Consider the following 18,036-nt stretch of genomic DNA (forward strand, 5'->3'; position numbering starts at 1 on the left):
GGCAATCTAAGCCTCTCGTCCTAGAAATAGACATCTGGGCCTCAACTCCTTCAGTAACTTTTTCTTGGCAGCTCAGATCCAATCCCCAGATAGATGCTTTGTGTGTCTGCCCCTACATACCTTGATAAGTTTAGACATTAGCCAAAGTAACATGGTGAGAATGGATCATTGAGATACATCTCCTTTATTTCTACATACATCCCAGTAACAATCTCAACAAATCTTGATATCAAATACTTTTTTATGCTTTTTTTTTTTTTTAATGCAGTGTGCCTTATTTTAACGAGAGAGAGTGTAAGCAGGGGAGGAACATGGAGAGGAAGGACCCAAAGCAGGCTCTGTGCTGAAAACACAGTTGGTATCAAACACTCTTACGGTTTGATTAAAAAGGTACCATGTACCTGTAACACATAACAAACATCTTAGTATGTGAATTAGTGAGACACTTCGGATTTAGTGTGTTCATAATAAAATACTAAAGGGTTATTTCCCTTCTCTACCCTAAACCCATGCCTCCTTGTAATATGTCTAAAATGTTTACAATGTCCAAAGCCAGAATCCAAGGAGAAATGGAATGGAACAGGTTAACTTCCTTCGCAGTTGCAAAAGAAGATCCAACTAATGAAACTATTTCCAAGTTTTGGTGATCATTTGGCAATGAAGAGCTTCATTGTTTCCATCTCACCTTCTACTATTCCTTAATGTTTATTTATTTACTTGGTCAAGTGATACTTTAATAGGCTATAAATAAAAATCCTGTCTTTGGAGAGTATCAAGAGCCACAAGTGGGCTAGAGCAGAGAGCAGAGGCAGAGGCCAGGAAGAATCAACAGGCTGTGAAGAATCCTTGAGGTTGGTTATATTTAAATGGCTTCATCCTGCGGGGACCCCTGAAAAACCGCAGACACATCTCCTGGGGAAATTCCTTGGGCTCTTCCACACTGTCGTCATGGCTCTCCACGTCCAGGTAGACGTCCGGCAGCACACACAGGCACTACAGCTGGTTGGTCAAGAGCTGATGGCTGGACTGAGGGACACAGCTCCTATAGCACACGATGACCTCACTCTCCATGCCCTGAATGTTGTCATCATTGCTACTGTTTTTCTCCCTTTTCCAGTTCAGACAGAGCTGGAAAATGGGTGGGATGGAGGAGTAGCTGGGGTTTAGCACCACGGCAGCCTGGAGTTTGGCTGTGCCCCTTTCCATGAGTGCCAGGAGAAGAGATTGGTGTCCTCAGCTAGTCCCATCTCCACAATGTCCTTGGTGAAATGTAGCTGCAAGTAATCCTCATGGGCAATCGTGACCCACTTCACCAGGCGGGAGACAACCTTTGCAGGGAAGAGGTACTGTCAACCACTGGTAACTGGTTCAATGCCATGTTCCAAGGATGCAAACTTTGGAGGGCCAGGTGGGACTGCACCCTAGTCTTCAGCAGTTTCATGGTGGTCTCCATGTGGCTGGTGCTCGGCAAGTGTTCAGCAATCACGGTGTGCTGAGGCTACTCTTTGTGGGAAGAGGAGGTCACCTAGCTTCTGTACCCAGAAATATGCGTCAAGCACATAGTCTCTCAAAGTCAGGATGCCACTGAAACTGATACTGAATGGCTGGATTCGGAGTCTTCTTTCTGTGATCTCCTGGATACAAACAGCTCAGGACTGAGTGAGGAGACAGAAAGTCACCTGCACTGATGGGGTGATCAGCTCCGTGGTGGTCATCACTTTGGCTTTAATCGTCATGGTGTTGAGGTTCATGAGGTAGTAGAAAGTCAGGTGAAGCACACTGTCATCTTTGCACTTCAGGTCCAGCATGACAGGCAGCAGGTGCCTCTTCAGCATCTCCATGCACTTGTCATCAAACTGAACTTCTAGTGAGGGCCACTGGCGTTTTGTGGTCTGTTCCTCCTCAGCATCAGAGTCACTCTCATCATCTTAGGAGTCTTCAGGAGGCTTAAACAGAGCCTTGGCTTTGTCCACACTGCCTTCAATCGCCACAATGTCTTATGACAGGCCCGCCTACATGCAGCGGCCTGGACAAAGAGGATATAGAGGGGAGATGGTAGGTGTTTAGCTGTCTCATATTGCTTGTGAGCCTGGTCAAACAGTATGAATAGGTACTCTTACACTGGGAGGGAAGCCTGCATGATGCTACTGAGGCAAGCCTGGAGGCTGCTGAGGTACCCTTCTTTACCTCAGTCTCCTTGAAGATCTCCTCCTTGCTGGACAGGCACTCTACGTACTTCTCTGTCAGCTTTTTCCTCTGCTGCAGCTCCCAGTCCAGACATGCAAGGGTTTGCTGGTGAGGGTCTCCTATGGTGACTTCAGCCTTGCTAATATCTGGAGGAGCCTCCGTATAAAACTCTTCTAAACTGACCAGATCAATTTCTTCAATGCTTCGACTTAAACTCCAGACATTTGGTGATTTCTTTCTGCAGGTGTATCACCTCATACAACAGGTTCTGGAGCTGCACGTGACAGGCATCTACTTTCTACTTGGCCTCATGGGTCTGATCTCTTGCCTTCTTCAATCTGATATGGGCTGATCGATTAAGCTTCTTCAGAGTCATGAAATGCACACAGCTCTGGATCTTCTCATCTTCCATCTCAGTCTTTTTCTCATCTTCTTCAGCTCCCGGATCTCAGCCATGAGCCTCCACAACTCCTGTGTGTACTTGCACAGCTCAGTCTCTGCCAGGGTCCCACAGGTCTGCCTCAGCCTCCTCGCTCTAGTATTTACCTTCCTGTTCTTTGTCAGAATGGTTATGCTTCCTTTCGGATGGAGCTCCATCACTTTGGATCACTGTGGGCTTGTTTTTTGCTTGATTCTGATGACATGGTTGTTTGGCAATGTCAGGAGGAGATAGCAGAGACCGCATGCAGCCTCGAAACTGTCCAGCAACTTATTCCTTAATGTTTATACACTTGATTTCCATACTAGCCACTTTAATGAAACTTCTCCTTTTACTGAAGTTATATGGTTTTCTCTGGGGCTCCTTTCACGATCCTCCTCTCGTGATGCTCATTTCTGCTATGTTACCTTATCTATTTCTCTCAGTCACCACAGACATACCGATTCCCAAATCCGTACTAATGAGATCAGGCTCCTGAGTTCAAAACTCAAATTATCAACCCTCTTTGATGTCAACTACCTCTATTAGATTCAACATACTGGTAATAAGACACTAAACAGTGTCCTTTCTTTTTTCTCCACCTCAAACCGAATTCTTCTTCTGCATCCCTAAAATGTTCACGACATTTGAGATAGTTAAAAACATGTTCACAAATTCTTTCCATAGTCCTCCTTTCAAGAGGTGGAGCTTGAGTGTGCACTTACTGACTTGTATCTCATGAGGAGAATATGCCAGATGTGATAGTATTTGACTTCTAAGACAAAAACACATTGGGTGCCCTCTTTGCTCTTTCTCTTGGATAGCTCACTCTGGGGTAAGTCACCTGCTGTCATGAGGATAGTCCAGGAGACCTATGAAGAGGTACAAGCAGTGGGGATAAGGCTTCCTGACGACAAATAGTGGAACAGGGGCTTCACCTTTTTGAAAGTAGATGCTCCAGCCCCAGTCAAACCTTGAGATCACTGCAGCCCCAGCCAACAGCCAGACTGCAACTTTATGAAAGACCTGAAGTCAGAGACACCCAACTAAGCTGCATCTCCTGACCCACAGAAACTCTAATACATGTTTGTTGTTCGAACTAAATTTGGGGTAGTTTATTTTGCAGCAATATATAACCAATACTGCATCCAAACCCAGAATCCAAGGAATAATGAAAGGAAACGAACATTTTAACTGAAATCTTTCCACTCCTATCCATACTTGTACTCCTCCCTCTCAATAAGTAACATCACAATTTACCCAGTATCCCAAATGAGAAATTGGGATTTCTCTGGAAACCGTATTTGACTTTTCCTACCAACTGCTTCACTAAGTTACCATTTTATTCTCCTGTCACTTGAGCCTAGCCCTACTCTTATTGCTTTAATTCAGGGCCTTTACCATTTTTCAATTATTGTAACACAGCTTTTCAACTTTTCTCTTTCCCTATAGTCTTTCCCACCTCTATTTCATTCTCTAGACTGATGCCATCAAGCTTTTTCAAAAGACTACCTGCTCATGTTGTCTTTATTTAAATTTACTACTAGTTCCCAAATGGCACAACATTCAAATGTCATGGAATGGCATGTCTGTCCCTGTCCAATAGCTTTTCCTCTCAAATCCCAAGTTCAGAGCCTACAATCTGGCCATCTTTCACCTTTGCATATGCCTCTTTCTTTTTATGTGGAAGATCTTTCATTCTTTCCTTATAACCCTTTCTCACTTCAAAAAGACTCACCTCAGGCTTCACCTCAGACAACTTGCCTTAATTATCAGGTTCAGGTTATATGACTTTTTTATATTACTTTATCACAGCACTTACCACATAGTTTAGTATTATGTCCTCCACCAGAATGTGAGCTCCTGGAAAAAATAAAATCTGTCCTTGATACCTAGACCTTCATTTAGGCATCCATCCAACTTCTATCTATTAAGCTGAAACTATAAGACAAAATACCAGGTTAGGTGTTTGTGACATAGTATGAACAAAACAAGTATGCTTCTGTTCTTACACAGCTTGTAGTCTATTCAAGAAGACAGTAAGTCAAATAAACAAGTACTATGGTATGTGAAAAAAGAATATGACAGTAACAAAGGAGGACCTACTTAAGACTGTGTGACACACAAATACACTCAGACATTTCCTGAACTAAATGTTTTCCAAGAGGTACGTATAAATTATACCTTCACCATGGGTGTAAGCAAACCAGGTCCATCGCATTCTTTCCAACACTGACTCTGCTTGACCCAGGGTTGCCACAAACCTTCAATTTGTAAAACAGAAAAAAAAAAAAAGTACTACCTGCAAAGTGCAACAAAGAAAAGTGCAATAAAAGGAGGTATGGTTGTACTAAAAATCAAGGAAAAAGCACAAACAGGATCAAATACATGCTATAAGAGACTTGATTAAGCACAAATGAAAAACTAAGGCTGGATTTATATATTTATCAGGGTTACTCAAATTTATGGCTAAGATAATTTCAAAATAATCACTTGTGGGACCACCCGTTTTACTAAGTAAAAAATAATATTAAAAATTGAAAGCCAAGTCTTTCTGGTATTTAGAAGTCTGACGAAATCATCGTCTAGTTTTTTTTAAAAGAGCAAATTCCAAGGGAATCCCTGCCTCTCCCTTAGTTCACTGCCAAATGATTCACAACTAAAATATGTCTGGGATATGGAAGCATGTGACAAAGTTGAAAAAAAAAAAAGCTCAAGTCCATTAAAAAAAAGCTCAATGTTTTAAAAAGGGAATGGCAGGGGGTGCGTGGGGGGCTCAGTGTGTTAAGCACCTGGCTTCAGCTCAGGTTATGATCTTGTGATATGTGAGTTTGAACTCCACATTGGGCTCTCGGCTGTTAGCGTGGAGGAAGCCCGCTTTGAAATCTCTGCCCCTTCCCCGTGCTCTTTCTCTCTCAAAAATAAATAAACATTAAAAAAAAAAGGGGAATGGTAGGATGAGGAAGTTACATATTAAAATACAGAAAACAATTTTACTAATAATTACTCATTAAAAAATATTTTATAACCGATTATAAAAATCAAAACAAAACTTGGTAGTTGAGAATAAAAATATTCAACTGTTACTTATAATAGTTAAGAAGATTTCTCAAACTAGTTCTTATACTAGCATAAAACACATTTAAAAATTCCAAAAACAAAGCAGATATAACTTTGGATTACAAAACATGTATTTTACAAACGGTGCACATATTTCTGACACTTTCACTGCACATTAAAGAACAAGATACAAAAATTAAATAAGTCCATTCCTTCTTAAGTCCAAATTGGCTACAGTAACATCAGTGGATGATGAGCTTTTCCAAATTCATCTCCTGTGGTCTTAGGAAATTTAATCAGTACAGATAAGAAAAAAATAGCTTATGATGTATCACATATTAACCTTATCAGTTGAAATAATGAGATTTTTCTGGAAAACATGATCATCTCTGCTTTCAGTAGCATATTTTAACACTCAGCTGAAATTTGTGCCAAGAGATAGAGGTATTCATCACCAAACCTATAACGCCACAGAAGGTTTGTTTTATTTATTTTTTATTTTTTTATTTTTTATTTTTTGAAGGTTTTTTTTTTTTAAAAACTGATGGTTGACCAACAAGAAAACTGTTAACTTGTGACTTTTCAGAGGCATGGAGTTATTTATTTTTAATTTTTGGCTTCTGCAATAAAATTGCATCAAGTTTTTAAAGATATTAACTTTATTAACTTGCAACAATCATTTTAAAATAGTATATAAAAACTGTCACAATGCATCAGAAGCAAGGTTTATGTTGCTCAAAATTATTTCTGACAGTGCCAAGATTCAGCTTTTTGAGCCAATCTCAACAGACTGGTGATATAATTCAAATTGTTAACATAACACACAATGATAAATATTGCTCTTGAAAAAAAGCAAATGATTTTCCTATTTACAGTTTTTGGAAAAGGTCTACTATAAAAATATTTTTCTCCTCTATATGTTTCCCTGCCATGATAATGTTAAAACATATCTAGATTCTCTTCAAACGTCAAGTGGTAAAAGTATAACATTCCATTTTAGCTGAAACATTCCTTTACATAGCCAACATATTTTTTCAAGGCACTCTAAGAACTCTCAAGGACACTGAAAGAAAAATGTTCATCTTGTCCAGTGATATTCTGGGTATATTTCCCCCTCCAACTTTTCTAAATTGAACATTGTTAAAACCAGTTTTTCTTCATTTTCCATGGCAGAGTCCTTAAGTTATTTTTCTTTTATTTGGAGCTTCTCCTTCATTTTCAACTTGCTGAGCAGGCAGACTTTTGGTTTCCATGGAAACTGGATTCCTGCGGCTGCGTGTAGGCATTCTTGTTCCACCAACCTAAGAGAGGAAACAAATAGTTTAACATGTTTACAACATATTTATATACAGTCAACTCCATATTATTTATATATGTACTAATTACCTTACAAATAGTCCTTTATATATTTTTAATCTCCAGCCACCTGGCTGCTTCTAAACAAACTTTAATTTGACACAGTGTAAAGTACTAAACTTTCAAATGCAATCACAGAAGGAATAGATCAGGGTAGGTGGAGAGAAGTGAAGGGAGAAACTACTCTGTGTGTTAAACCTGGAAGAGGCTGAAATGTTAAATTAGAAAATGATAGGATGACAGGCTTTTTGAGCAATGTGTTTGCAATAAAGACTAAAGGACAGGAGAAAGGTAGAAATGAAAAAAACGATAGGAGAGAAAGGAAATACAAGAAAAAGGTCGGAGGTGGTTAAGAGGGGGAAAAATTGTAAAATGGAGAAAGAGACAAAGAGTAAGAAAAATAGCCAAGTCTACAGAGAAAACGAGGGAAAATAAATGTGGGGGGAAAAAAGGAAGGCAAAAAAAGAACCCAAGTAAAAAGGAAAACTTGAGAAGCTGAAAGAGAAGATTCTTGCAAGAAAGAAAAATGGGAAGAAAAAATTGGAAGGAGGCAACAGAGGAAAAAAGGAAGAAGGGAAGTGGGAGGAAGAAAGTTTGGTGGGGGGCTGGTGCTACCTTAATATCTACTCCTCTTCAGCAAAAGTAGCTGCCCACCCTCACTTTCTAGTCCACACAGCCTACAGAAGAGAGAAGACGTATTCTTAGCACACAATCCCTTGCTAACTGTAGTCCTGCTGAAGATGAGATCTGGAAATTCCGTCATCTCCTTAGCCACTAAGAGAACATAGTTTTGACAAGTGGTAATGGAGAAACTCAGGCCTTGCAGAGAAGGGCCAAGGCTATACAGCCTAAAACCATCTCCCCAGGACCTGTCCATTTCTGCTTCTATTTTCCCTGGCCACCTTGCACCCTTTGTATCTTCGCATCTTGTCCAGTGAATTCCAGACCTGGTGGTGATGGGTAATATTGTTACTCCAAGCACACTCATATTCCTAAATATGAGACATATTATTAGCATTGCTCTAACGGGCTACTGGCTCACTCAGGATGCATCAGACTCCAGCTTCCCTAACCTAGTATGTTATCTCTTCAGGGGTATTTTTTAGTTTACCATCAGATGACCAGAAAGGACAAACTCCAGTTGGGATTTGAGTCTGCCAGTGTCTGTCCGAATCTGATGAACTTTTCAAATGCGCTGATTAGAAAAGGGCTGTGATTTTCAGATTATCTATACCACTCCCCACTCAGCTGATATTTACTATAAGAGTATAGTGATGACCCTAAATTGTATCTGCTATATCGCTGAGGAAAGTAAGCATTGTCAAACTTCCATCGTGAAATTTTGTGTGTGTGTGTGTGCGTGTGTCTAATGAGTATCTATTACCAAAGTTGTAGAAACAGAAAAGGGATGGGCACAGAGCCTCTGCAAAAGTACTGAAAGTGGAAAAAGTCAGGAGTGGCAGAGGAAACAAGGGGAATCCTCCTATTAAGCACTCTCCATGAAGCAAGAGGCAGATATAGACTCCACTGTGGTATCTCTCAGGGTTAGTACTTAAGGCACTACACAAAGATGAGAACTGCAAGTGGACTAGGGACTAAAGGATTATATCAGAGACAGGAATATTTGTTGTATGAGTTTTTACACCATTAAATATGTGATTTTTGTTTCATGTAGGGTGTTACATCCTTAGGTTTCCTGAAGCTTTAGTGTTTTCCTATTGCTGCTAAGGCTAGAAACCCTGTCTGTTTACCTTGACTTGGAGTCCCATTCCCATGGCCTGGTTAGGAGGAAGTCAGGGAGGAAGGTCAGGTAATTCCCACCAGACATAAAGCTAGATTGTAGCGAGATGTGTAAGAGATGACCAAAAACTTTCAAGGACTTGAAAACATATCAAACCAAGCATTAATTATCTAACTGCCTACTGGACCTAACAGCTGCGTCTTAGATAATCTCACTAAGGGTTTGTCCTTGGCACTGAATACATGAAGTGTCTTAAAAAATACAAACCAGCAACTGCTCGGTCATATACATATAAGTGAACTGTTTACTTTTGTATTTATATGGCCAAACCCTGAACATATGGAATCGTATTGAAGTATTAAACCAAAAAGGAATAAGTCACCCCCATACAGAATTGTATGTCACAGATGAGACACTATAATCAGGATTTCCAAATAAAATGGAAATCTTTATCCTTGAAAGAACATAAATCTTTCAAAAGTAGTTTTCAATTAGATTTAAGTTAGTGAAGAAAATTTTGCCTTAGGAAGTTATAAAAATCACTAGTCAAATGAAATTTAAGCTGGAAATAACAAACCAGAACTGTAGACAAAATGATTTAAAATGTTAACTTTATCCATTCTTTCACTTATAGCAACTAGTTAACCATATTTATATGTTTTCATGGCCAGAGTTAGCTAAGAATGAGCAAGGAGTTCTCATTTCTAAAAAGATCTTCCCATACAGTAACATTAGGGTAAAGAACTGAAAAATATAAACAACGTCATTACTCTAAATTATAAAAAGATCCTCAATATTTGCATTCCAGCCATTTCTAAAAGGATTTGAAAACATAGATTAATATACCATAGGGGGGAAAAAAAAAGAGAAGATATCCATAGAATATGTAACTGATACCTGTTCCAGGACACACATACTGGTAAGATTATGGAACTCAGACAATAATTTTGACTCAAAGATTTTTGGCAGCAGGGAAGGAAAATACACTCAGTTTTTACTTCCTGAACATTCAGATCCACTTGTACAGAACAAAACTCTTCCTACAACTAAACCCAAACTGGAGTATCTTATATGATATAAAGAATGAGTGACATGGTGAAGAGTTTCTCTAGCCATTGCTTTACAAAAGTTTCAGACAGGGAAAAGTCATTCAACTGGTATTTCTAGGAAGGATTCTACAAAGAGAGTAATGTTAATTATAACTCAATAAATATGGAGTTATACAATACTTTGTAAACACAATTTAGTCCTTAACAGTTCAGCTTACATTTAATAAGGTGCTGCATTCACTAATGGCTAACATTTGCTTTTCTATTTTTCTATATCCTACTTATCAACTTTTAATTGTACCACCGTAATTTTATTATATATATTCTTCTGCAAACTGTCTCAAATATTTAATGAAATCAAACAGTATAAATAAATAAAAATCAGAAAAAAATGAAACTTTGCTTTTCATAGGGACACAGGGATTTAACTAGGTGGATGCTCCCACTGGACAAACTATTAGAATTTTCTTTAGTTGACTTATAAACCTTACAAAAGTAGAAACTTCCACTGATAATAAATGGACTCAGTAAAGCATAAAACTTTATCTACTCTTATGAAAATAGTTTTCAGAATGATATTGTGATTAATGTAGCAAATGTGGACAGGATGTTAAAATACTGTACTGTCAATGAAACAGATAAACAACCTAATGGAACATTTAATTGCCAAAAAGATCTTACCTTTTGTTGTGGTGTGGGACCTAGTGATTTAGGTGGAAAAGTACAAGGTATTCTTCCATGATGGATATGATATGGTAGTAACAGACTGGGATCTAAAGGGACCCAGGGAACTGAGAGACTGGAAGGTACACCAGGGAGGCTGCAATGTGTTTTATGTAAATTGTAGGCTGTCCTAGTAACTTTTCCATCAGATGTCTTGTAGATCAGGAGTGAAGAATCTTCTGCTGCGTGAGACAACAAGTAGGAACCCTCCTGCAAGCTAAATCATACAAGGAAATACAACTCATTGGCTCACTGTGTCAATTTCAACAGCATTTTCTCAATCATGATCTATTAGTAAAATTGAAAACAATTATGGGAAGGGAATACCACCTCTAAAAACACTTCTATGACCAAATAAGTTTTAATAAGTCTTATTTTTGACTATTTTCATGATTTTTAGGCAATTATATTTTTTATTACATTTATTTTTGAGAGGCAGAGACAGAGAGCGAGTGGGGGAGGGGCAGAGAGAGAGGGAGACACAGAATCCGAAGCGGGCTCCAGACTATGAGCTGTCAGCACAGAGCCCGACGCGGGACTCGAACTCATGGACTGCGAGATCATGACCTGAGCCGACGTTGGACGCTTAACCGACTAAGCCACCTTTAGTAAATTATTTTAATTTTTATTCCAAAGTTCAGGATATATAATTACTTTCTTTTTACTGTTATCTCAATCAATTTTTAAGTGTTTGGTAATTTAATGGGAAACAGTCTAATTCTCTAATCCATGGATAACATATAATGAAAACCATTTCAGGAGTGTACATACACAACAAACACAGAACCTGCTTTGTATCCAGTAATATAAAGATTAAGAGATATAGAAGTGAATATGATATAGTTTAAAAGAAAGTGGAAGGAAAAAAATGGAACAATCACAAAATATGAGGTGCTATTAGAATAAAAATAACAGCAGCAGTTGATAGGTATGTTTATCATGAGCTATTATACTGCTTAAAAATCATTTTACTATTGAATCCTCAACAACAAATCTTTAAGGCATAATTTTAATTATTCACCCCATATTAGAGCTAAATAGAAATTAGAGACACTAAACAATCTGCCCAAAGTTCTGAGTGCAGGGCTTAGATATACACTCAGGGGGTTGAACTCCATAGGCCATAACCTTAATTATCATTCTCTACCATTACAATAATCACTTCTATCAAACAACAAATTTACATTTTCCTTGTCTCCTTAGAAAGCTTTAAGGAATTCAGTATATCAACATAAAGAGCCAAAAGGCTATGATTAACATCCTGTGCTTTCTTGGGATTTTATATTCCTCTAGCTCAAAGGTGCTAGAACATCAGCTATTTCCCATATCATTTAAAATAAGGATTAATCATACTTTAGTTAAATGCATCTGCCTACAAACCTGGTAAGTTATGTTCCATTAATTTCTTTTTAGAAATTAAAAAAAAATTTTTTAATGTTTACTTTTGACACAGAGTGCAAGCAGGGAAGGAGCAGAAAGAAACAGAGACACAGAATCGTTCTGAGCTGTCAGCACAGAGCCTGACGCAGGGCTCACACTCATGAGCCATGAGATCATGACCTGAGCTGATGTCGGATGCTTAACCGACTGAGCCACCCAGGTAGCCTGTTCCCATTAATGGGATACTTCAAGGAAGAGTGTCTTCAAAGTACCATACAGTGCAATGTACATGGATGGGTACTAACCATGGTAGGAAGAATAATGACCTCCCAAAGATGCCTATACCTTAAACCCTAGAGTCTGTGAATATATTACATTACCTGGCAAAGCAGAACTAAGATGGAATTAAAGTTCTAATCTGATTTTAAAATGGTAAGATTTTCCTGGATTATGTTGGTGGGCCCAATGTAATCAGAAGAGTCCTTCAATGTAGAATAGGGAGGCAGAAGGGACTCAGCGGGGAGATACAACTATGAAGAAGTCAGAACAATGTGATGTGAGGTCTCAACCTGCCTTTGAAACTTTGAAAAAGGAAGAGGTCAACAAGCCAAGGAATACAGGTGGCCTCTAGAATTCACAAATGTCCAGGAAAGAGATCATACCCAGAGTCTACAGAAAAAAAAAAAAAAAATCACTCTGGCTGACACCTTGATTTTAGCCCAGCAAGACTTAACAGAATTGAAAGATAATAAATTTGTATTGTTTTACAACATGAATTTTGTGGGAATTTGCTATAGCTGCAGTAGAAAATGAATACACAAACTAAGATACCAATAATAAAATTTCAAAAAGCATCTGACAAGTATCATGTATAAGTACTGTGCTTCACATGAAGAACACAGTACACAAAATAAAATTTCTGCCACAGAATCACAGAACTGAACAGTACCTATGAAATTAATATACTCAACACCATCATTTTATAAATAAGGAAACTAACATAGTAAGTTGCATAATAAGTAGAAGACTCAGAAGTTTGAGATTTTTTCACTTTTAGTTCAGCCTCTTGAATTGTTTTTTAGTTTATGTTTAGTAAGGGCATAACAGGAATGCAAAGGTTCACATAATGAAACAGTCTGATAAAAATACTCAGGTGGAGAATCCATATTCAAGATTTCTCTGGACTTACTGAGTTTTGAACACCAGCTCTATGTTGCTTCCTTATCCTGAATATATAAACAATATAGCTAGGCTACGCTCCTTAATGGTCCCCAGAATATCCACATCTTAATCTCCAGAACTTTGGAATGTTACCTTCAATGGCTTTCCAAATGTGATTAAGGTGCAATGTGACAAAGGAAGCAGAAATGTGAATGATGCACTTTGAAGATGGAGAAAGAGGCCACAAATCAAGGAATATGACTATGACCTTAGAACCTCCAAAAAGAATCAGTTCTGCTGACATGAGTTTAGGCCAGTGAAAATGATTTTGGATTTGTGACCTCCAAAACTGTAAAAGAGTAAGTCTGCGCTGTTTTAAACCAGTAAATTTGTGGTAATTTGTTACAGTGACAACAGGAAACCAATACAACAGAGCCTTACAGAAAAATGTTTATTTACTAGTAAGCTGGGTACTATTATATTATCCTTTTATTTATATTTTCACAATTTAAATCTTGACAAAATAGAATAAATGTTGCATTTCTGGTTTTTTTTTTTTAATCTACCCCTAATAGTATATATTCCAAGTTTCTATGAATTTTCACCCAAGAAAATCATACATATCAATGCAAAATGTCCAAAAAATACTTACCTACTCAATTTCTTTAGAATGTGTTGGAGGATGTTAAATAAACTTGAAATCCTATTAAACAGAAGAAATTCATGTAAAGTTAAATGTTAAAAAAAAAAAGGTATTCTTAACAATTGTGGCTTCTCAGAAAGAAATACCCTCATTAACAAAGCAAAAAAAAAAAAAACAAACCCATAAAATAATAGAAAACAGAGAATGCCAAAAATGTGATTAAAAGACTTAAAAATTTACTTAATTTTTGCCATTTCCTGATTTCTCTTCACAATCATAAAGTATTTGACCTGTGTGAATCAGATGTAAAGAGATCACAATTTTATATTCAAATTATAAACTTTAAGAATATTCAGAAGTCTTCAGCAGAACTAATCTGCAAAAAGCTTGCCTTTTAGAGAAGGTGGTGAATTAGCTTCCAAAGTAACTGAGAGGTATTTTAAATGTGTGATGCCAGAGAAGCTACTGAGTGGTGACAGGATAGTTAAAGGGAAATGAAATATATTTCTTTTGTATCTTTTCTAGACGTAAATTCATTCCTCAACTATTTATTTAAAAATAGGTTTCATTGGGAATGGTGGGGCAGGCAGTGAGTAATGCATGGAAAACATTTTTTATTCATGTAAAGAAAAAAAATTACCCCTTGAAAGAGGTAGTCCTTATAATAGAAGTGGACATTTTTGAGAACAAGCAGAGAATTCAAGACTGAATCTGAAATCCTTCAAAAATTGTGTCAAGCCCCAAAGCTGGAACTCTGCAACCAGTCTAAGTCAGGACAGTGCTCATCCTACTGGTGAATCAAACATCTTCACTACCAAGGTTATCACTCTAGCTTGGCTGTGTGCTCTGGAGCAAATCACTCTAAGGCCCAGCTTCCCCGCATGTAAAATGGGGATAATACTACCACCAGTCTTTTCTCGAAAGCTGTGACATACAAATTAGATAACGTTCGTAAGTTATGTTCCTTTGCATTTTGGTACGTGGAGTCCTGAGCACAATAAACTCATTTCAATCTGATGTACAGTCATCCGTGGCACAGGGGAAACTTTTAGAAGTCAGGATGTCTAAATAGAAAGCTTGGAGCTAAGAGTCTAGGACTGTACTGTTCTCCATCCCTGAAAAGGAGTGACGTGTGCTCTCATGCACTTCCCAGATGCTGGGCTACTACTCTCCCTCTAGCCTGCTCTGTCTGAAGTAGAAAGACTGGAACCACTGGTATTCTATTTAATTGGAAAATGCAGATGATTAATACAGATGGATCACAAACTGGGTCAGGGGAAGCCTCAATGTATAAAAGGTATAAAAGTCTTGAAAATAAATGATTTAAATTTAACCAATATTTAGAGATAAATGAAAATTAGTGATCATATTAACAAGTTTTTAAAATCCCACCACAAAGTAAACTTTCTTACTTGAGTGCTGAGAGTTTTTCTTTTAATTCTTCTGAGGTAATTTCTTCTAGCAGAAAAAGCTTTGAAGTAAATGCATCAATATGTCCTAAAATAAAATATCAAACTTAAAAAGAACAATTGCAGTACTGAAAAACAAAAAAAGTTATCCAGTCTCCTTAAAGATGTTTTTACAAAAATATAACACCTGTAAAGGAACTTTACATTCTAAAAGAGAATTATACATTTTATTAAGTTTATTAAGTAAAGCTGCATTTTAAAATGACACTAAAGTCAGATTATAAAAGAAATACATATTAATTCTAAAATATTTGCTGAATATAGAAAAGTTTACACATATGCACACCAAAAACTAACCTCTAAGTCCCAAATTTAAGAGTAACAACTGATAAGGGGCCTGGGTGACTCAGTTGGTTAAGCGTCTGACTCTTGTTTTCAGATCAGGTCATGATCTCACAGTTCATTAGATCAAGCCCCATGTCAGGTTCCGTGCTGACAGTGTTGAGCCTGCTTGGGATTCTCTGTCTCCTTCTGTCTCTGCCCCTCCCCTGCTCGCGCACACCCTCTTTTTCTCTCAAAATAAATAAAATTTTAAAAAACCCCTAACTTAAAATATTGGTGTTTCTATTTCCTATTAATGTTGCATTTTCATAGAGATTAAATTTTTAGAGAAATATGTACCTTTTATCAAAGTAAGCGGATAGTCAGATTTATAGTTTGGGTATGTTCTCCACATCTCTAACACACACCTGGTTGTTAAGATAAGAATTAGACTATAAAAATCCAGCTTAATTATTCACAATAGCCAACATATGGAAACAACCTAAGCATACATCAACGGATGAATGGATAAAAATGTGGTATACATAAAAAAATGGAGTATTAGCCATGAGAAAGAAGGAAATTCTGTTTACAACAATATAGATAGACTTAAGGGCATTATGTTAAGGAAAATAAGAATGAAAAAGAAAATATTATGTGGAGTCTAAAAATAAAAGTCAAACTCATAGAAACAGAGTAGGAAAGTGGTTTCCAAGGGCTGGGGGAGGAAGGAATAGACAGAGGTGGTAAAATGGTACAAACTTTCAGCCATACAGTCTGAGAATCCAATATGTAGTGCGGTGACTATAGATGATAACACTACACTGTACGATTGAAATCTGCTAAGAGAGTAGAACTTAAATGTAAATCATCAAAGGGAAGAATCCTTTCACAGTGTACACATATATCAAATCATCATGATGTACACTTTAAATATCTTACAACTTGATTTGTCAATTATACTGCAATAAAGCTAAAAAAAGTCTGGCTATTAAAGCACACCATAAGATTCCCCATGGTTAAAAAAAACAACAACAAACTCTGCTTAAGGTCCTACTTTCTTACAACTATGACATAATTCCAGAATTCTAAGAAACAACGTAGCAAAAGACAACACTTCCATTTTAAAAAGTAACATGTACCTTATACAACAAAATAGGTTGAGACAGGACACTTAGGTTTTAAAATGTACCAAGGAATGGGAATGCAAGCTGGTGCAGCCACTCTGGAAAACAGTATGGAGGTTCCTCAAAAAACTAAAAATAGAACTACCCTATGACCCAAAAATTGCACTACTAGGTATTTATCCAAGGGATACAGGTGTGTTTCGGAGGGACACATGCACCCCCATGTTTATAGCAGCACTATCAACAATAGCCAGAGTATGGAAAGAGCCCAAATGTCCATCAATGGATGAATCGATAAAGAAGATGTGCAGGGGCGCCTGGGTGGCTCAGTCAGTTAAGCGTCTGACTTCAGCTCAGGTCATGATCTCATAGTTCGTGAGTTTGAGCCCCGCATCGGGTTCTGTGCTGACAGCTTAGAGCCTGAAGCCTGCTTCAAATTCTACGTCTCCCTCTCTCTCTGCTCCTCCCCTGCTCATGCTGTCTCTCCTTCAAAAATAAATAAAAACATTTTTTAAAAAATTAAAAAAAAAAGATGTGGTGTATATATATATACACACACACACACACACACACACACACACACACATACATACACAATGGAGTATTACTCGGCAATCAAAAAGAATGAAATCTTGCCATTTGCAATTACGTGGATGGAAGTGGAGGGTATTTATGCTAAGAGAAATTAGTCAGAGAAAGACAAATATCATAGGACTTAACTCATATGAGGACTTTAAGAGACAACACAGATCAACATAAGGGAAGGGAAACAAAAATAATATAAAAACAGGGAGGGGGACCAAACATAAGAGACTCTTAAATATGGAGAATAAACAGAGGGTTACTGGCGGGGGTGTGGGATGGGGGATGGGCTAAATGGGTTAAGTGGCACTAAGGAATATACTCCTGAAATCACTGTTGCACTTTATGTTAATTTGGATGTAAATTAAAAATAATAAAATTTAATTAAAAATAAATAAATAAATAAAATGTACCAAGGAAGAATGATATAAAAGATAGCCCTGGGGGCACCTGGGTGACTCAGTTGGTAAGCATCCGACTTCGGCTCAGGTCATGAGCTCACGGTTTTTGAGTTCAAGCCCCGCATCGGGCTCTGTGCTGCCAGCTCAGACCCTGGAGCCTGCTTCGGATTCTGTGTCTCCCTCTCTCTCTGCCCCTCCCCGACTTGTGCTCTGTCTCTCTCTATCAAAAATAAATAAAATGTAAAAAAAAAAAAAAAAAAAAAAAATTTAAAGATAGCCCTGAGTTAAATGTTACAAAATCAAGTCAATACAAAAACCATGCTTTGTACCAGAGTTAAAAACATCAATTAGTATGACAAGAATGTAACACTCATCAATGCTGAAAATATCACTTTTTGTCTTTATTTTTTAACTTGCAATATTTAGTTATCAAAACACATTACCTGGGAAGCTGATGTCAATCAATGGGACAACAAAA

At 37.5% G+C, this 18,036-nt stretch overlaps 1 protein-coding gene and 1 pseudogene across 3 annotated transcripts in view; both read right to left on the minus strand.

Moving 5' to 3' along the window:
- Positions 1-825: 825 nt before the first annotated feature.
- On the minus strand, positions 826-2,831 carry LOC125908863 (THO complex subunit 5 homolog; annotated as a pseudogene).
- A 4,012-nt stretch (positions 2,832-6,843) lies between these two features.
- The window catches only part of ICE2 (interactor of little elongation complex ELL subunit 2), a 64,130-nt gene continuing 52,937 nt past the window's right edge, over positions 6,844-18,036 (minus strand). For all 3 annotated transcript variants that reach the window (XM_049611697.1, XM_049611698.1, XM_049611699.1), the window contains 4 exons: positions 15,131-15,215; positions 13,728-13,778; positions 10,493-10,751; positions 6,844-6,966 (listed from right to left, as the gene is read on the minus strand). In XM_049611697.1, coding sequence (XP_049467654.1) covers positions 6,844-6,966; positions 10,493-10,751; positions 13,728-13,778; positions 15,131-15,215 — 518 coding nt within the window. The remainder of the gene's footprint in view (positions 6,967-10,492; positions 10,752-13,727; positions 13,779-15,130; positions 15,216-18,036) is intronic.

This window comes from Panthera uncia, assembly GCF_023721935.1.
Source record: "Panthera uncia isolate 11264 chromosome B3 unlocalized genomic scaffold, Puncia_PCG_1.0 HiC_scaffold_1, whole genome shotgun sequence".
Taxonomy (NCBI): Eukaryota; Metazoa; Chordata; class Mammalia; order Carnivora; family Felidae; genus Panthera; species Panthera uncia.